Source organism: Saimiri boliviensis, chromosome 14 (assembly GCF_048565385.1).
Source record: "Saimiri boliviensis isolate mSaiBol1 chromosome 14, mSaiBol1.pri, whole genome shotgun sequence".
Lineage (NCBI taxonomy): Eukaryota > Metazoa > Chordata > Mammalia > Primates > Cebidae > Saimiri > Saimiri boliviensis.
This window is the reverse complement of record NC_133462.1, coordinates 7,037,715-7,058,609: the sequence shown is the minus strand read 5'-3', so window position 1 is coordinate 7,058,609 and position 20,895 is coordinate 7,037,715. Positions and strand designations below refer to the sequence as shown.

Here is a 20,895-nt window from a genome sequence, read left to right as displayed (position 1 = left end):
GTTGAGATGGGCTGATGGAAGTATTTAAGAATGTTCCACAGACAGAACATTCAAGTGGTGATCTGGGCTCCTAGAAGCCATGGATGCAGTTGAGAGACCTGGGCCGATGTCTGGGTTGGGACATTCAGGTTGTTGAGATGTTTCGGGGATGCAACATCTGGGTGACTGCAGGCCTGGCAGTGCCTGAATGCTTCTGAGACATGGACTGTCAGCTGGGCTTGAGCATGCTTGAGGACATGGATCACTGGTTCAAATGGAACACTGCGAATACGGGGCAGAGAGGGGCTACACAGACAATGTGAGGAAGTCATGGTGAGAGGACGGAAGCAGGAAAGTTTCTCGACTTTTATTTTGGGCCGTTCGTCCATTTTTGCTGCTGGGTTTCATGTTTTCGAATCGTTTCACGGATCCACAGGATGTATCTTGAGACGCGGGTGTAGACACCAGGCCGGTCAGGCTGCCCACATGGGAAGTCTCCCCAGGAGATGATGCCATGCAGTGTTCTGTTACAGACCAGGGGGCCCCCAGAGTCACCCTGAGTTGGGGGGAGAAAGAGAAAGAGAAAGGTGGGTCCTCACTGGGGCTAAACAAGGCAGGGACAGGGAGATGTGGGGAGAGAGTGAATGATGGAGAGAGACACACACAGAGAAGGAAACTCAGAGAGGCAGAGTCAGACACACACACTACTGTGAGGGAAAGCGTCGGAGACAGTGAGAAACAGATAAGAAGACAAACACAGAGGGACAGACAGCAAGAGACAGAAAGAGGGACAGAAAGACAGAGATAGGCCCAGAGAAAGAGACACAGAGAGAGAAATTTCTGTGTCTTTCTCTGTTTCTCAGTTGCATTAAAATGGTAACAACTTATTTCATACCCATTTTTGTAGCCCTGGTACTGAATTCCACCTTGCACCCCTGCCCCACAGCAGCTGACCCTGCTTTTACTTTAAGGTTCCTCTGTGCCTCTCACTATTGAGTGAGCTCATCCACACCTGGGCAGGGTATGCAATACACGTGTACATCTGTTTCTCTTCCCGGGCCCAAGGCAGACATCACTAATCAATCAAGGAACGTATCATTAATATGGTATCATACTCTTTCTCACTGAATCAAATCTCAACTTCTTTATCGGATGCAGGTTGTTTTTGCTCATGTAGTATCCATTTCTTCTCATTTGAAAATATTAAACATTTATTTTTAAATTTTTATTTATTTTTTAGAGACAGTGTCTTGCTCTATTTATTTCTTTTTGTTTTGAGACAGGGGCTTGCTCCATCACCCAGGCTGGAGTGCAGTGGCATGATCATACCTCACTGCAGCCTTGAACTCCTGGGCTCAAGTAGTCCTTCTGCCTCAGCCTCCCAAGTAGCTAGGACTACAGGTGTGCACCATCACAACTGGCTACTTTTAAAACTTTTTTTTTTTTTTTTTTTTTTTTTTGTAGAGACAGAGTCTCACTATGTTGCCCAGGCTGGTCTTGAACTCCTGGGCTCAAGTAATCCTCCCGCCTCAGCCTCCCAAAGTGCTGGGATTACAGGCACGAACTACTGTACCTGGTCATTTCTCCTTATTTTGGTAACAGCCTCCCCTGATTTTTTCATTTGGGGAACTGCCCCTCGCCAGCCCCCACAGTTAACCATGTGACTCAGGCCTGGCCCATCAGAGAACCCCACAGTTCTGGTGGAGTGATGGCTTAGGACACATGACTTAGGTCAGCCTCGTCTAGTGAGGATCATGTTCAAGACTTTTGTGCGAACTATTGGAAAAGAGAGGTTCTCTTTCTAATAGGGTTGCCTAAAGGGTAGGAGGTAAGCTCAGAGCTGCTGGGGCCATCTTGTCTTGGGAAGAGCCTAACTGAGAATGAAGCCAACACAGAATAAAGAAAGGCTGAGACTTGAAAGAAAGAAAGAATTCCAAACACACAATTTGCATACCTGGATGCATCTGCGCCTAAAGCCAGACACCCTGGATTTTCAGTTACAAAAGCCAGCATTTTGCTTAAGCCAGCTTGAGTTGGGTTTCTGTCACTCACAAGTGAAAGAATAGTAACCTTTATGCATCTCAACACAGGGATCTGGGCAGCCACTCAGTTAAAGCTGGGGCTTATGATGAATTCTTCTTGCCATCCCTGGGTACCCCTTTTTGTTTTGGCCTCCTATGTGAGGGGACATTGTACCTTGTAAAGATTGGTTCCCTTAAAGCTGGAAACAAAGGCTTTCCCCCAGCATCTGTTCCCACTTCCATTCGGGCTTTCTGTCCTGTTCCGGGCACCCAGCAGCCTCCTGGTCTCACCTCACAGGAGTCCTTGCCACCCTCTTTCGTGCCGGCACACAACATGTTGGCCGTGATCTTTCCTGGGTAGACTTGATGACACTCCTCATCTGAGCGAAGTTGGATGTTGGCACATTGTAGAGTTTTGGGGTAACTCACTGGGGAGAAGAGAGAGAAGGTCTAAGGTATCTGACCTGGATAGGACATGGGATGAATGTTAAATAGGCAAGCTGAATGGGTGAAGAGTTGGTAGAACATTGAAATGGGAAGAGAAGGATGGGAGGAGAGATGAGCACGTCTCTGGGTAAAGCAATGGAAGTGACAGAAAAATGGAGGGGCATGGGAGAGAGGTGAAGGGACAGATGAGGAGAAAAGTGGAGGGAAGGACAGGGGGAGAAGGGAAAAGAGAATGAGAGGTTGATGAGGAGAGTGGTGGAGCCAGTGATGGGGAAAGAAAGTTGGAGAGGGAGTTGGAATAGGGAGACGGTCAGAAAGAGAATGAAAGATGGCAAAAGCAGGAGCAGGGATGGGAAGAGTTACAGGAGAGATGGATAGAATGGCTGGAAGGGAGAGGGGGGCATGCTGGGGAGGAAGATGCAAACGTGGGGCTGGGAGAGAGTCCGGGATTGCTGCGGAGATGCAAAGGGCTCTTGTTGGTATATACATCAACTTCATATTAATATATATCATGTATTACACTTAATGACATATAATTAAATTATTAAATTTAATTATTAGAAACTTCATTAAGGCATATTTAATAGGTTAAATATCTTATAAATTATAGAAATATAAAAATTTTATATGTATGATTTATAACGTATAAATGATAAAATTCATTTAGCATATAAATATATAATGTATAATTTATGTTATAGATTATATATTTATAATATCTATATTATTGAGAAATATATATTTAAAATACATAATTGATAAGTTTTATAGTTTATAAAATGCATTTCATTTATATAATTTTTGTATAATATATCAATGTATTACTATATAATACATACCATATAGTATATTCATATACATCTGATCCGTTTATGTTCGTATATATTCACAAATTTATATACATTTATATAAAGGATACAGCTAACTTTATATACATTTATTTACTTATTTATATTTTTATCTATAACGGTGTCTACCACAGACCTTCCCTCCCACCTCTGCCCCTGTTTCCTCAGCCACTCCTATGGGACCTCAGGCCACCCATGTGGGTGCATACCCTGGGGGCTGGTGGTGGTGCCCCAGCCAGACACCCGACAGGTGGTGCCAGGGGTTATGCAGTTGTTGTGGGAAAGGGGCAGGGTCTGGATGTAGCCTGTGAGCTGGACCGGGGACTGCAGCTCCAGAAGCATGATGTCGTGGTCGTGGTTCAGGTGGGTGGGGCTGCTCCGGTATTCGGGGTGGGGAACAGAGCGGACAACTTCCCTCACCTGCTCACCAGCCTCCACACGACCTAGGGCATGCTTGCCCAGGTAAACTTTGAGCCCCCTGCGGGTGCACGAAGAGGGTGGTTAGGAATGAAGATGAGCCCACCTCCATCCCAATCCCAAGTCCCAACCTCTTCCCATCCTCAGCCTCATCTCTTCTCCATCCTACCTGCCTCATCTCCCGACACATCACCCCCATCCTCAACTGCAATCCCATGCGAATCACCTACTTTAATTATATTCCCATACCCAATCCCCAAGCCTCATTCTCACCCCCATGTCCATCCCAACCCTAACTTCAACTCCATCCCCAAATTCAACTTTACCCACCCACAATCCCAGTCCCATTCTCATCCCTACCCCATGCTCCCCTGGCCCCCACATACTCCTTCAGACAGTGTGCGGCGGTGAGGACCCATTTGGGGTGGACCAGGACTCCCCCACAGAGTAGCCGCCCTTCCACTAGGAGAGCTGCCTGCCAGGGCTGGGAGTGGGGGAAGCAGGTGTAGCCACCTGGGAGAAAGCCACTGGTCCCATTGTTGTTGAGAATCTTGGAAGATTCTTGGGAGATGCCTGGTAAAGAAGAGAGACTGTTAGAAAACTGGGATCTAGGGTGCAGAGGAGCCCTGGAGTTGTGGATCCCGGGCTTGGGGAAAGGATCAGACTATTGCCCTGGGTGACCAGGAACTGAAGCTGAATTTGTTGACCTCTGGCAGTTGCTATTCACCAAGGGAAGATGAGTCAGGGCAAGGAGGTGACATTCTTTTCCAAAGAAGTGCCAAACCCTCCACTGGAGTTTAAGAGAAGAGTCCACAAAATGAGAAGGTTACTGATAGGTAAGCAGGAGCCTGACTCTCTCTCCATATGCATTTTCTATATCATTCTCCCAGAGGATGGATTTCAGGAGGTCGATGTGAGTCTGGCCTACACATCCACCTACGCAGTATCTGTCCATCAGTCTATCCAATCATCCATCCCCCATTCATCCTATTGATTTGTCCCTCCATCTACTCACTCATCTACCCATCTATCCATTTAGGTAGTCATCTAATCAAGCATCCATCCACCCACTCATCCATTTATTCATCAATTCATCCATCCATCTATCCATCCACTCACCCATCCATCCACTCTTCCTTCTACTCATCCATCCATCCGTCCATCCATCCATTCATCCATTCATCCATCCACGCATCCACTCATCCATTTATTCATCCATGCATGCATCCATCCACCCACTCATACATTTATCCATCCATCTGCCCACTCATCCAATTATTTATCCATCCATCCACTCATCCATCCACCCACCCATCCATCCATCCATTCATTTATCCACCCATGCATCCATCCAACCATCTTTCCACCCATCTCTTTATCCTTTCACTGCATACATACTGGTTGCCTCGATGGCTTTAAATATCATCTATAGGCGAACCATCTCCAGCCCTGAACTCTTCTTTTAAGCTCACATCTCAAACACTATTGATGTGAATGCCTTAAACAGCCATCTTATGCTTTGTTTTCCCAACTCGATCCTTCTCAGTCAAAACTGCTCCCTCCAGTCTTTCCCACTCCGGTCAGCACTCAGCCTCAAATCTGGGAGTCGTCTTTGCTCTCCTCTTTCCTTCATCACTCACAACCAATTCCTGTTGGTTTTATCTCCCAAATATCCTGTTATCTCCCCTCTTCCACCACCATATTGGTTCGAGCCCCATCTTCTCTAGCCCAAATGACTACAACATTAACCTAAATCCTTCCACTTTTACATCCCTCTAATCCAGTCTTCTCAAAGCAGGCTGAGGACTCTTCAAAGAAAGTCAGATGATGTTGTTCCCCGGCTTGACTTCCTTTAAAATAAAATCCAAAAAGCCTTCCCAAGGTGTGCAGGACTCTGTGCTGCCTGGCCCTTGCCAACCTCTTTGACCCCCGTCTCCAGCCTCTCTCTTCTGACTTCCTTCCTCTGGTACAGCCTCATGGACCTGTTCTTCAAACACACCAGACATTTAAAGAAAAAAATTGTTTAAATCATCTTGGATGCTCCCACACTAGACATTTTATACTAGCTACTTCCTCTCTCTGGACAGTCCTTTCTCCAGACCTGCATTGTTCAACACGGTAGCTGCTAGCTACATGTGGCTATTTAAATTTAAACTAATTAAGATGAAGTAAAAATAAATTTAAAATTCAGTTCTTAAGTCACACCAGCCACATTTCAAATGTTCAATAGCCCAAAGTGGCCAGTGGTTAATTGGACAGCACAGATATAGAATATTTCATGTGTGTGTGTGTGTATAATATATATATATTATATATATATAATATATTATATATATATTATATATATAATATATTATATATATATTATATATATTATATATATATTATATATATATATATATAATACACACACACAACCTCTAGATTCCGAGGGTCATCCAGTAGAATATTCCATATATACGTGTGTGTGTGTGTGTGTGTGTGTGTATATACATAATATATATACATTATATATATAAATATATATATACACATAAATATGTGTGTATATATACATAATATATATACATTATATATATAAATATATATATATACACATAAATACACACACACACACACACACACACACACACACGTATATATGGAATATTCTACTGGATGACCCTCGGAATCTAGAGGTTGTATATCTGGGTCCTTCTTAATTCTGAGAGCTCAGCTCAAATGTCTCCTCTTCATAGAAGCCTTCCCTGACCACCTGGTCTAATGCTGACTCTCCTGTTGCCACTCATTCCCCATTCCATTCTTCCAACGGATTTTCATCAGAACAATGATTGCTATTCATTTCTCTTCACATTTGTATACATTCATTTTTTTAAAAAATCTCTCCATTTTGGCTGCAAGCCCCATTGACAGGAACCTTAACTGCTTTATTCAGAACCAGATTCCCAGGACTTAACACAGTGCCTGGCACACACGTCGTGGGGGCTCAATAAATAAATGCTGTGTGTGCCAGGCACTGTGTCTGGCATTGGAAGCATAGCAGGGGTCCGTAGGACAGGGAGAATCCAATCCTGAACATGCCCGCCATTTTGTGACGGTGTGACCTTATGCAAATTGCCAGCCTCAGTTTCCCCAGCTGTCAAGTAGAAAAAGTAATAGTTCATCTCTCATTGCGCAGTTGAAGAATTCAAGATGATCATGCGTTTCAAGCCATACAGCACAGCAGGTGGTACAGAGAGCATCCAGCCAGTGGGCAATGTTATTATCAATTAGTTACAACAGGAAGTCCCTCCTCCCTGGCTGGCTTCCTCAACCACAGGGCAAGCAGTGGGTTTTCAGTTAGGGATAGGAGTTACTGGTGGGCACAGGATCATTTTAGGTGATAGAGAGATGGGATTTAGGTAACGTTACATCGCGCACTCAGACACTGAGTCAGCGTCCAGTTCTCTCTTAATCCTGATCTTGTCAAGGATAAAGTCTCAGGATGGAGCTAATACAGTTTTAACACCTCCCTAATCCTCACTGAGCTCACTTTTTAAAGCCAGGAGGACACAGAAGCCGCAGCAGGCCACCTAACATTTATTATGGTGAACCGGCTGCAAAAGCTGTTTTAGGAAGGTCAAAAGGGTCTAGTACCAGCAACCTCAGGCGGTCCAACCCAATAAACATATTGTCTGCTTTTCATTGTGTAGGATTGATTTCCTTCCTTACCTTTTATTTATGGCAAAGGATTCTGTTCTCCATTCAGGACAGTAATATAAACTTGAACATGCTTTTATTTGAGTGAAAAAAAAAAAAAGAGCTAACTTTATGAAAACGACTAGGTCAAAAGTTATAAAAACGGTTGTCAGAGCCTCAAGTCCAGGATACGGAGGACAGGACAGACAACGCTGATTAGGGTTCTGACTCAGGCATTGCTGGTGTCTTTGGGGCAGGAGCCTTCTGTGCTGGAGTCCTAGGTTTCTCTGCTGTGAAGCTGGAGTAGTTACAGTGCACCTACCTTGCAAGGTTGTTGAGGACTCCACAAGGCATCACATGCGGCTCTCCTAGCCTAGGGTGTGGCACTCAGGAGAGGCACGGGCGTGAGTCCAGGGAGTGTTGCCAAAGAGGAAAAACCATCCCACCTTCAGGCCAAGGATGGTGCCTGGTGCCAGGCACCCACAGACCCCTCCTTTTTCAGGTCTTGGCTCAGTGGTCAGGCCCTTTGGGAAGGCCTCTGGTCTGGGAGCCGCCATTACATCTCTAGGCTCCTGGCTTTGCTCCTTGAAGACTTCACCTCATGTCAAGATAATTATTAACTAATTATTTGGATAACTGAATAACATCTGTGTCTGTCCCCGCTAGACTCCAGGTGCTGAGAGCAGGGACTGTGTCTCGGCTTGTACATCACCCAGCGCAGTGGGCAGTGTTTAATAGCTGTTTGTTAAATGACGAAATGATTCATGAATGGAGTTTCCAGAGAACCTGCCTACAAAGGCAGGGAAAGATAGGAAGGATCCATAGGAATCTTAAGGACTACCAATTTGGGGTGAGGTCCCATAGGTTTGGGGTCAACCCAAGGATTAAAAGAACAATCTAGAAGGTTCTGGAAGGGACTGCGTATGAAGAGAGAATACTAGAGGCCGGGCACGGTGGCTCACGCCTGTAATCCCAGCACTTCGGGAGGCCGATGCAGGTCACCTGAGGTCAGAAGTTCGAGACCAGCCTAACTAACCTGGCGAAACCCAGTCTCTGCTGAAAATACAAAAATTAGCTGGGCGTGGTGGCAGGCGCCTGTGATCCCAGCTACCGGGAGGCTGAGGCAGAAGAATCGCTTGAACCTGGGAAGCGGGTTGCAGTGAGCTGAGATCGCACCCCCGCACTGCAGCCCAGGTGACAGACAGAGTGAGGCTCGGTCTCAAAAAAAAAAAAAAAGAAAGAAAAAGAAAAAAAAAAAGAGTGAGAAAGAGCGACTACTATTAATAAAGTAATAATGGCTCAGTGGCTAACTTACATGTCCCTTCTATCTGCCACATATTGAAGGCTGATGCATTACAGCGTTTCAATATTCACAGTGGCTTTCTGTGGTCAGCACTTCTAGATTGATCCCATTTTCCAGATGAAAACAATTTAGGCCCAACGCAGTTGCTAGGGTACTGGCTCAAAGCGGCAGCGTCAGGACGTGAACCCGTGTCCTTCAGCTTCCCACAGAGGACAGGAAGCCCTGAACGGGGGAGGGGCTGCTGCAAGGGTATTGTGGAAGGTGAGGGATCTGGGGTCAGAGGGCCGACGTCAGCCGGGAAATCAGGTCACCCAGGGACAGGCAGGAAGCGCTCGGGGCTGTCCCCACAGGACCCGGCCCCGAGTGGGCGGGGGGCGGAGCTCGTGGCTCCCACGCCCCCTCCCCCTGGCCTGACCCCTCCCACCATTGTCCCGAGTGGCCACCGCGCCTCCACCCCCGCGCATTCTTACCTCCTGACAAGGCCACGGTCAGGAAGGCGATTACCAGGGCCAGGGGCCACATGGCTCCGGGATCGAGCTGGGGGGCAGGGCGGGCGGGGCCTGAGGAGAGGGGAATGGGGTGCTGAGGGCGTGCCCGGAACCTCTCTGCTCCTGAATCTCTCCTCCCCTCATTCACTCTTGACAGCCCTGACCCTGGCATCTGGCCCCCCCACCCCCAATTCTCTCCTCGGTGGGGGGTGCAGTAGAGGTGGGAGGGGCCGCGTGCAGCCTCCTGGTCACCCCGGAAAGCCGTCCCTGCTTCGCTGCCCTCCAGCGAGCTGGGTGGTCGGTGCACTCTCGCCCTTTTCCTCCAGAGCCTGCCTTCCAGCCCCCCCACTTTGGGGACCAGCCCCCGTTCTTATCGGTCTGCGCTCTTCGCCTCTCTCCGTCTCTGAAGGTTCCTCTCTAGATCTGAGACTTTAGCTTCACTCTCCCTCTCCCTGACTCAGCTGCCTTTCTGCTTTCCCCATCCCTCCTATCCCCTTCTCTCCCCCCCCGCCCCCCCTCCTCCGCTCCCCGCCCCCCTCCCAGGCAGACCCTACCTGAGTGAGGGGCCCTCGAGGAGCGTCGGCCGCCAGCTGCCTGGAGCTTCCGCCCCGACCCATGGCTTTTAACCCCTGAACTCCCTCCCCCAGCTCACTCAGCATTTCCTGGTCACTGGCCTCCCCCTCTCCACCCCCTGTGGCTCAGCGGGCTGTCTCCAGGCAGCCCCCAGCCTGGGCTTGGCCCTCTGCTTGGGGCGGAGCTTCCAGGACGTGTCGGGACCCAGATCGGACCCCGCCCAAACCTCAGTTGAACCCACTGTGAACTTTCAAGCGGCAGGATCCAACAAAGGGTAAAGGGAAAGCCCATTCTCTTCCCCCAGCCTCGACGAATTCCATGCCCATCCCTAACTTCAACCCTTTCTGCACCCCGTTTTCTAACCTCTACTCCAACCCCAGGCATAATTCTTATCACACAGTCAGCCCCCAGATGGCCACGTTCTACCCATTCCCACCTCCCTATCTGTCCCTAACCATACCCAGTACCCCAGCCTGTTCTTCAACCCCAGTCCCATCTCCAGCATCGTCTCAGGCTTAGCTCTCAACACATCCAGGTTCCAATGCCCAGTCTTATCTCAGCCCCTTTTTCTTTTGAGATGCACAGGGACACCCACAATCCATGATCCTGCCTCCCTTGTCCTGGCAACCACCAGATGACAAGAAGGAAATCATCAGCTGGGTGGATAGAAAATCAATTGCCCTTAGACTTGGATGGGGCAGAGATGCGACGTGAGAAAGCAATATTTTCTAGAAATGGCCTTTTAGGAGCAAGGCCAGAGTGGGTGAGGGAGACTACTGGACGTAGGTGGAGAGGAAAAAGCAGGAGTCAGAAAACTTTGAAGACGTGGATTGGGGGTGAGGGAGAGGAAGGAGGAAGGGGTGGTGTTTTGGGAATGAGTAGGCGTCTCCAGGAACTATGGCTGGGTGGAGCCCTGAATTAATCCTGTGGGGTGGAGGGGACAGGATTAGGGATTAAGAAGGACAGAGGTAGGGTCAGAATTCGGAAGAAAGCCAGGGATGTGGACCAGATGAAGTTTGGAAAGAGTGAGAGAGTGGAGGTGTCACAGTGAGGATAAGGAACAGAGATGGATGGGTGAGGGCTCATGTAGAAACTCACAGTGTCCTTACTGATGGAGCTCAGGTTTGGATGTGGAGATCAAACCTGAAACCTCTCTGCTCCTGAATCTCTCCTCCCCTCATTCGCTCTTGACAGCCTTGACCCTGGACTCTGCCCCCCACCCCCAATTCTATCCTTGGTGGGGGTGCAGTGGGGAGGTGGGAGGGGCAGTATGCGGCCTCCTGGGGCTCCGGCCGTGCAGCCCCCTCACCCCGGCAGGCCTGAAGGTCTTCCTTTTCAAACATGGTCTAGCCATGACTCTGACATATATGAAATGAACGTGTGTCAGAGGTTTTTATCTTGACTCATTAATAAATGGCAGGGCCAGTAAGATGGTACCAAGAGCCGTATGCACTGAGACGACAAGGAATGCCGAAATGAATTTACAAATAGATGCAAAACTGGCTGTTCCACACCGGGAGGAGGAGGGTAATGCGTTGTACCTCCACGTGGCAAGATTCATACAGAGTTACGGGCGGGGATTATTTGCATATTTGTAGATATCTACAGTTTAGAGTCATGAAGTAGCTCAATGACAGTAAAGGGTGCAGAGACCTCTTGCAATCAGATAACCCATCTAACTCGGTATTGAGGACACCTCAGTATCCAATGTTGGGTCCCTTCCGAAGTCTTTTGCTAAGAAGAAAAATACGGCTTAATATGGGAAACGAGGAGAGTTTGTGGTTAGGTTACGGATGGGCCTGATGACGGCAGTGGGGATGCAATGAGTTTGGGGAGGAGAATGAACAGTGGATGAGCTTGGATATAGAGTTGGATGTGGTGGTCGAGCCGGTTTGGGGATAGAACTGGGTTGTGTGATGGGAAGTGTCTGTGGATCAGTTGGTGATGGGGTGCTGTTGGGTTGGGGCTGGAGATAGAACCAAGACTGAGTTTTGGACGGGGAAATGTTGAGATGTGATCGCGGGTTGACATTAGTGATGAGGACTAGCCGTGAGGTTGAAAGTCTATGATGTAGCAGGTTTTGGTGGGGGTGAGCTGGGTCATACCCCACCTCTCAAAGTGAGAGAAAGGTCACTATCTTTCTCCACCCTGAACTTCCCCCACCTCACAGGGCAGGGCCTGAGTTCACTTTTTGGATGGAGTTGTGTTCGGGTGGTGTGGCTGGAGGGCGGATGCCAGGTTAAGTGAGGCAACCAGCTTGTGTGCGAAGTCGGGGGACCAGTGCCCTCTTGTGACCTGAGTCCATGCTTCCCGAGGAGCCTTTCTGACTTGGGAAGATCTGGAGCCTGGAGTGAGGGTGGTTGGCCTTGTTATTTGCTGAGGTGTGAGTGCCAGGTCAAACTGATGTTAGGGGTTATGACTGGCCGAACACGCCTTGGCTGGCTCTGGTTGAAGTGAGGTCAGGGACCCACCGAGGGCTGGGCACCTTCCACCCCTCACTTGATGCACAAGCCCATGGCTGACAGTCACACACAGACTGGACCAAACCAGGTGCAGGTCTCTCCTCCACCACAGAGAGCTGGACTGGAGAAAGAAAAAGAAAAGACTGGGAAAAGAGACGGCGTTCCTAGTGGTTCTGATCTCAGACCCTGGAGCTAGACTGCCTGAGTTCAGGTGATATGACTGCTCTGTGCCTCGACGTCCCCACTTGTAAAATGGCACGATCAATAGCACCTGCCTTACGGAGAAGGGTTAAATGGATGAGTGCCTGAAGATGCTTTGAAGAGAGTGTGGCATGGACCAAGGGCCACAGTGTGCTTGTTAAATAAGTAAAGCTTAAGATGGAGGCATTGAAGGTTCCGGGAGGCTCCTCCCTAGCTTGGCTCCAAAATGGGATTCTTTGTCAAGCAGAAACTGGAAGTTCTGGTTGGAAGTGCTGGCTGGGATGAGAAAGTAGGCCCCACACCCAGGCCCAGAGGAGGGGCCCCAATGCAAACAAACATGAAGGGAGGGGAAGACCGAGAAAGACATTAAGGGCTAAATACCCAGAGACAGAAAGATGGGACTGTGGGGAGAGGACAGAGGGAAAAATGCAGAGGCGGACAGAGGCACAGAGGTAGAAAGAGAGATGCCCAGGAGAAGCCGACTCTTGGCGAGAAAGAGGCACAGAGGGTTGAGAAACACGGGTTCTTCTTTAGAGCTGGATCCGTGTTATTCAGGATGTGGCTCCAATCATCACATGCCCCATGCAGCAACAACATATGGCTTTCATCCATCAGAATAGCAAAACTTAGAAAGGTCAGTCTTGCCACCTACCTGCGTGCCCACATCCTTTGTCTCCTCTCCCATTTCTCTAGGTGAACAGTCTGTACCTGCAACTAAGACAGACGCCTCCACTGGTGCTGGTGTCGTCCTCTCTTGCCTTCTGGAGGGCATTGCTCCAGTCAGTTCTCTGTTCTCTTTTCGGCAACATCTGCCTTTCTTTTCTCCAAAGAGCAGCCCCATTCGCATGCAAATATAGTACAGTTTCTCCCAGCTCTTGTTAAAATCTGAAAACCAACCAACAAAAACTTTCTCCCCGCTCTCATGTTCTCCTCCAGCTCCTGGCCTGTTTTCCGCTCCCTAAAAGTTGGCTAAGCTCACTGCCTGCGAGTCCTGTCCTCCCGTCCTCCCTGGAGCCCACATTACGAAGGCTTTCTCTCCCACTGCTCCGCCAACCGTGCCGCTGTTAAGGGCACCAGTGACCTCCATGGTGCTGAATCCAAGGGCCATCTCTTCAGGGTTCATCTTACTTGAGTTAGCAGCAGCGTTTAACAAAAGTGGACTACTCCCTGTGTCTTTCCTCGCCTTCTGGGACACTATGCCCTCCTGGTTTTCCTCATCACTCACTGGTTGATCCTCATCCGTGTCTGGAGGTTGTTTCTTCTTGTCTCCACTGTCTCTACATGATGGAGCACCTCAGGCTTCGGTCCTTGGCCTTCTTCTCTCCTCTGTCTATATTCACTCCCTCGGTGATCTCATCTGGTCTCGTGGCTTTAAATACCATCTACATGCTGACGACTCCCAGATTTATGTCTCCAGCCAGGCCGGGCTCTCAAACTCTCCACTTAACATCCAGCTGCCTACTCGACATCTCCATGTTCACGACCAGCTGTTGTTCTCTGCCCTCCCCGTGTTCCAAATGTGCTCCTCTTGTGGCGGTGGACTTCTCAGTGGATGTTCACAACATCCTTTTCATCACCTCAGTCTGGCCCTTGAATCCCTTTCCTCACACCATATATACATTTGGTTACCAAATTCCATCAGTTCTACCTTCAGAGTAGATCCAGAATCTGACTTTTTCTTACCACCTTCCATCCTTGCTACCCTGGTCCCTCCCAGCCTGCATCATTTCTAACCTGGATTACTGCAAGTTTCCTCTGTCTGTTCTCTTTGCTTCTGTCCCTGTCCTCCTACACTCTAATTTTAATACAGCTACCAGAGTGACCTTTTAGAACGTAAGTCGGAGCAGGTCACTTTTCTCAAAACCCTGCAGTAGTTTCCACTGCACTCCAAGTGAATGGGCCATTTCCTTATGGTTGGCATATAAGGTCCAAGACCAACTGGCCTCTCGATCTCCTCTGATGTCATCTTCTACCATCTTCTCTTCTCTTGTCCCACTCATGCCAGGCATGTTTCCATCTCAAGGCTTTTGTACCTGGAACCCTCTTCCCCCAAATGTCTGCATGGTTCCCTGTATTCTTGTCATCTTCCGTGCGAAGGCCTTCTTGACCACTGTACTTCGGCGTCTCCAGGACAGGTTCAGTGATTCACTAGAAGGACTCATAAAACTCAGAAAAGCTGTTATACTTTTGGTTTCTTACAGTGAAAGCATACAGATTAAAATGAGCAAAGAAAAAAGATGCATAGGGCAGAGTCCAGGAGAGACCAGGTGTGCACCTCCACCTGTCTTCTCTCAGGGGAGTTTGTGGACAGTGCATAATTCCCGCAGAAATAATGTATGACAACATGCTGGAGCATCAGCAGCCAGGGAAGCTCACCCAAACCTTGGTGTTCAGGGTTTATATTGGGGATTACTTCTGTCGACACGACTGCCCACTTGTGTGGCTGACCTTAGCTCCAGATCTTCTAGAGGTCAAATAGACACATGTCCCTAAGTCCCCACCATAAGTCACATTGTTATCATACATTATTGGGCACGGCTCAATACTGAGATAGACGAAAACACTGTTATTCGGCAGGATACTCCAAGAGCATAGAGGTTATCTCCCAGAAGCCAGGCAAGGGCCAAACGTTCCTTTGTAGCATGCAGGGTTTGGACAATCCAAATCTGCTGGGTTCCACAACCACTCAATGTAAAATTCCATTCCTTCGTCATAGTCCCAACATTTCAATAACTATAAGTGGCTAAACAGTAACCATATGTGGCATAAAACAACTCTCCTCTGACATTCTCTATCCTGTTACTCTGCTTTATTTTTCTTTATGGCGTTTACTCCCATCTGCCAGACTTTATGTTACTTATTCATTTGTTTCTATCTGCCTCCCCTCTAGCATGTGAACTTCCTGAGGGAAGAAATGTCTAAATGTTTTGCTCCTAGAACAATACTTGGTACACAATCAGATATAATGAATATTTGCTGAATAAATAAATGAACTATAGGCATTAAATATTTACTTAATGAGGCCGGGTGCGGTGGCTCACACCTGTAATCCCAGCACTTTGGGAGACCGAGGCGGGTGGATCACGAGGTCAAGAGATCGAGACCATCCTGGTCAACATGGCGAAACCCCGTCTCTACTAAAAATACAAAAAATTAGCTGGGTATGGTGGCACATGCCTGTAATCCCAGCTACTCAGGAGGCTGAGATAGGAGAATTGCCTGAACCCAGGAGGCGGAGGTTGCAGTGAGCTGAGATCGCACCATTGCACTCCAGCCTGGGTAACGAGAGCAAAACTCCACCTCAAAAAAAAATGTTTACTTAATGAATAAATATGGACATTGTTGAAAGTGTGGATAAGGAAGAACCTTTCTTTTTTTTTTTTTTTTTTGAAAAAAACTTGCCAGTATTCAGTGAAATTGATTAAGAATAGGGCTTTTGATCCATTAGTTCCACTCCTGCACGAATGATTGAGAGGAGTCTTCTGTAGATATATAAGTGGCATGCTCTACATGAAGGGAACTTAAGTGTTCATCCTTGGAGGATGGGGTTACTAAACATGGTGGATGTGTACTATGCAGTGGCACTTCTCAAAATCCTAACATACACTGAGTGCCCTGGTAATTTTGTTATCTATAATGCAGATTGTGATGCAGTTGGTCCGTCGTGAAATCCAAGACTCCAGTTCTAACAAGCGTCAGGTGATTCAGAAGCTGCTATTTTCTGGACCACACTATGTGTAGCAAAGGTAAAGACTAGAGTATTGCTATTCAATGAGACTTTCAGTGATGATGGAAGTAATTTTATCTATAATATATCTGGTTGTCCAATATGGCAGCCACTAGCCACATATGGTTATTGAAATGTGAGTACAGCTAAGGAATGGAATTTTAATGTGCATCTAATTTTAATTAATTTTAATCAAAAATTAAATGGCCACACCGCTTGTGGCTAATGGCTACCATATTGGACAATGTGTGTCTAGAAGACTCTGGGGCAGGATTCTTTGATGAAGTCACACCACCTATTTAATACTACAACCTGACTTCTTGTCTACACTTGCCTTCCTTCACACACTATTTAACTGAATGTAAAATACTGTTGATTATATTTGCACTGTTATTTTGTAGACCACTCAGAAAGAAAAAGACGTTTTCATTTAAGTTATGATGTGATGCTAAGACATCATGCTGAATCAAGATGTAAGATGCCTCCTAATTACAGAGATGCTAAATGTGAAAAGGATGTGTCTTGAAATCAATAAAATATCATGCTCAACCACCACAGCTGGGCCTTTGAGTTGCGAAAAAGATTAAAGTGATCTTTAAACTATTTTTACTTGGCTTTATAGAAGGATGCAGTTTGAGAATGATAGCATGTGCTATATCATTTCACTGAGAGCCCAAATCTACCCTAGTACACAGCTTCTTTGGTCTCCTTTTTCCTATAGGATGTGTATGGCTGCTGCATATTAAATCTACAGTATGTGTTTATCACCTTGACACAGAAGGTGCAACCTCCACAAACTCAGACAAGGACACTCTAAAAAAAGAAAATTATAGGCCAATATCTCTGATTAATATAGATGCAAAAATGCTCCAGAAAACACTAGCAAACTAAATTCAGTAACGTATTAAAAACACCATACACCATGATCAAGTGGGATTTATCCCTGGGATGTAAAGATGTTTGATCATGCACAAACCACTAAGCAAGATATACCTCAACAGAATGAAGGATAAACATTATACGATCATCTTAATAAATACAGAAAAATCATTTGGCAAAATACAATATCCTTTCATGATAAAGATAGTCAACAAATTAGGTATAGAGAGAATGACCTCACACGATAAAGGCCATATATGACAAGCCCACAGCTGACGTCATACTCAGTGGTGAAAACTTGAAAGCTTTTCCTCTAAGATCAGGAACAAGACAAGGATGCCCAGTCTAGCCATTTCTATTCAACATTAGCATTAGAAGTCCTAGCCATAGTAACTCGGCATGAAAAAGAATAAAAGACATTCAGATCAGAAAGAAAGAAGTAAAATTGTCTCTTTGCAGATGACATAATCTTATGTGTAAAAAATCATGAAGAGTCCACCAAAAAACTGTCAGAAGTAATAAATAAATGCAGTAACATTGCAAGATTAAAAATTTGGTTGTGTGTCTACAAACAATGAATTACCAGAAAAGAAATTTACAATAGCATCAGAAACAATAAAATGCTTAAAAATAAACTTAACCAAGGAAGTAAATAATCTGCATACAAAAAAATCATAAAACGTTGATAAAATCTTCAACACGACTTAAAGAAATGGAAAGATAGCCTACATTCATGAATTGGAAGAAATGATACTGTTAAAATGTCAGTACTAACTAAAGCTATCTACATTTCCATTGCAATCCCTATCAAAATTCCAATGGCATTTTTTTTCTCAGGAACAGAAAAAATAATCCTAAAATACATATAGAACCATGAAAGACTCTGCAATCTTGAGCAAGAAGAACAAAGCTGGAGGCATCATACTGTCTGATTTCAAAACATACTACAAAGCTATAGCAACCAAAACAGCATGGTACTGGCACAAAAAAAGGCATATAACCAATCAAACAGGAGAGAGAGCTCAGAAACAAATCCACACATTTACTGCCAACTGATCTTTAACCCAAAGGAAAAGGATAATCTCTTTAACAAAAGCTCTTGGAAAAACTGGATACCCACAAAGAGAAGAATAAAATTAGACTCCTATTTCATGCCATGTACAAAAATGAACTCAAAATGGGTTGAAGATTTAGACATAAAACCTAAAATTGTAAAATGACCAGAAGAAGACATGGGGAAAAAACTTCTTGACATTTGTCTGGGCAATGATATTTTAGATATGACCTCCAAAGCACAGAAAACAAAAGTAAAAACAAACGAGATTTTATCCAATCGAAAAGCTTCTGTGCACCAAAGGAAACAACCAACAGAGTGAAAAGAAAGTATACCAAATGGGAGAAAATATTTGCAGATGATGTATCTGATAAAGGGTCAGTATCCAAGATACATAAGGAAGGCAGAAACTCAATACCAAGAAAACAAACCAATAAAAATGGGCAAAGGGTCTAGCCAGTGGCTCAAACCTGTAATCCTAAGACTTTGGATGCTGAGGTGGGTTGATCAACTGAGGACAGAAGTTCGAGACCAGCCTGACCAACATGGTGAAACCCCATCTCTACTAAAAATACAAAAATTGGCGTGGTGGCGAGCACCTGTAATCCCAGCTGCTTCGGGGGCTGAGGCAGGAGAATCGCTTGAACCCAAGAGGTGGAGGTTGCAGTGAGCTGAGCTTGTGCCACTGCAGTCCAGCCTGGGGGACAGGGAGAGACTCTGTCTCAAAAAAAAAAAAAAAGAAAGAAAGAAAGAAAGAAAGAAAGAAAAGAAGAAAAAAAGGGCAAAGGTCCTAAACAGACATTTCTTCAAAGAAGACATAGAAATAACCAACAAGGTTATGAAAAGGTGCTCAGTATCACTGATCATCAGGGAAATACAAATTAAAATCACAATGAGACACCACCTCACACCTTTTGGAATGACTGTATAGAAAAGGCAAGCAATAACAAATGCTGGCAAGGATGTGAGAGTGAAAAGTGAATCCTTGTACACTGTTGGTGGGAATATGAGTCGGCACAAGGAAACGAAATTGGCATCTCAAAGTGACATCTGCACACCCATGTTCACGATGACGTTATTCACATTGGTCAGGATGTGGAAACAACCTGTGTCTGTTGATGGATGAATAGATAAAGGAAATGTCGTATATTAATATAAGTACAATTTAATAATATTCTGCCTTATCAAAGAAAGAAATCCTGTCATTGGTGACAACATGGATGGACCTGGAGGACATTGTGTTAAGTGAAATAGGTCAGACACAGAAAGACAAATACCGCATGATCCCACTTAGATGTAAAATCTAAAAAACCCAAACAGTGGTTGCCAGAAGCTAGAGGATGGGGTGGGAGGATGAGGAAAAAGGATGCAGGCTCTCCTTCCCAGCAATCTTTCGTGCATGTCCCAGACCTGCCACCAAAGGGCTCCCCAATATTGTGCTGTCCCTATAGAACATAAGGTGAGTACAACATTCTATTTTATCTGTACTCTGTAGTATCCAAGCACAGAACCTTGAGAAGACAGACGCTAAGATCATTAGGTCATTCCAGGTGGACCCGTCCAAGGATGCCCGGTAAAAGTTTAGCCGTGACTGTCCGACAAAGCTCTATCTGGAGTGTTTTTCAATTTTGGTGCAGTAGATAATTCTGCTTTGGCTGCTGTCATGCTAACAGTGCGTACAGATTTGGGGAGTTGGAAAGAGATGTGCAGAAGCTCATCATTATAGATGTAGTACAAGAGACATCTATCACTCCAAAGCATAGGTATTAGTTGAAATAATTAGCAACAGTTGAGTTTTGAGTATTTACTGACAATGTTTCAATCAATTATGTAATTGTAAGTTTATGTAATTTAATTTTTAATAATGGCTGTATTTAGCAACTGGCTCTCGAAATTCCTGAAAATTTGCCGGTAGACTCTTGCGAGCACGTCTGAGCTAGCCCTGGCATGCATTCGACCTGCCACCCAGCCCAAGTTTATTGACCTCGTTACTCATAGGGACTCTGCTTTATTTTAAAATTATGTTTATGGCTTCTTGTCTGTCATCTCCTGCTAGAACATAAGCTCTGTAAGGGCAGGGATTCTGACTGGCTTGCTCACAGCGCTTCCTCCAGCACCCACAACAATGCCAGGTGCAACATAAATAGACCAACACCTGGCACGTAGTAGGTGCTCAATAGCTGTGGATGAGTGAAAGTAAGAAAGAGAATGAGATTCCTAACACAACGGTTTCATGTAAATTAGAAACGACACACCAAGACACCGCCTTGTATTCCCGGATGCGGAGTATTCAAAGCTGTCTGTCGGTGCCTGTGAGGAGGGAGGGGAGCAGAGCCAGAGGTGAAGAGTGGAAATAAATTCATACAATGAAAGAAGGGCTTTGCCTGGACAGAAACTGAAGCCTGTGATTAACTCAACTCTCTTCATCTGAGATCTGATTAGGAAAAAGAGGACATCTTCATTTGCACAGCATTTTCCAGGAAACAAGGCAGCTAGTCCCCTGCCCTGGACCACAGGGGCTGCAGGGAGGAGGCTGGCAGGTCACACTCTGTGGGGATGAGGTGTTCCTGTCTAGAAACCTGATACAGTGGGGTGGATGGGGGACGCTCAAGGAAAAGCATGCAAAGGGGGAGGCAGCCTCTTGTCAGCACACAGCTCCCAGCTGTGCATGGTGGGGGCCACTGCGTACACGTTTCTTGAAGTAATTAAATGAAAGGATGAGGCTGGGTGCGGCGGCTCACACCTGCAATCCCAGCACTTTGAAAAAAAAAAAGGGAGGCAGATTGCTTGAGGCCAGGTGTTTGAGACCAACCTGAGC

At 46.1% G+C, this 20,895-nt stretch overlaps 1 protein-coding gene across 1 annotated transcript; it reads right to left on the bottom strand.

Annotated features, from left to right (window-relative positions):
- Positions 1–331: 331 nt before the first annotated feature.
- KLK13 (kallikrein related peptidase 13) lies at positions 332–9,788 on the bottom strand. The gene is made up of 6 exons (XM_039466350.1): positions 9,736–9,788; positions 9,164–9,253; positions 4,099–4,285; positions 3,505–3,773; positions 2,292–2,428; positions 332–535 (listed from the first exon to the last, which is right to left on the bottom strand). Exons 2-6 carry the CDS (start codon positions 9,213–9,215, stop codon positions 347–349), a joined length of 834 nt encoding a protein of 277 aa, XP_039322284.1. The 5' UTR covers positions 9,216–9,253; positions 9,736–9,788; the 3' UTR covers positions 332–346.
- Between the last annotated feature and the right edge of the window lie 11,107 nt (positions 9,789–20,895).

Bases quoted from the DNA above. Each gene is read 5' to 3' on its own strand.
- KLK13 (XM_039466350.1), bottom strand. From the start codon at position 9,215: ATGTGGCCCCTGGCCCTGGTAATCGCCTTCCTGACCGTGGCCTTGTCA. The intron at 4,286-9,163 runs GTAAGAATGCGC...CTTCTTTACCAG, and splicing joins GACCGTGGCCTTGTCAGGAG to GCATCTCCCAAGAATCTTCC. The intron at 3,774-4,098 runs GTATGTGGGGGC...GTGCACCCGCAG, and splicing joins GCCGCACACTGTCTGAAGGA to GGGGCTCAAAGTTTACCTGG.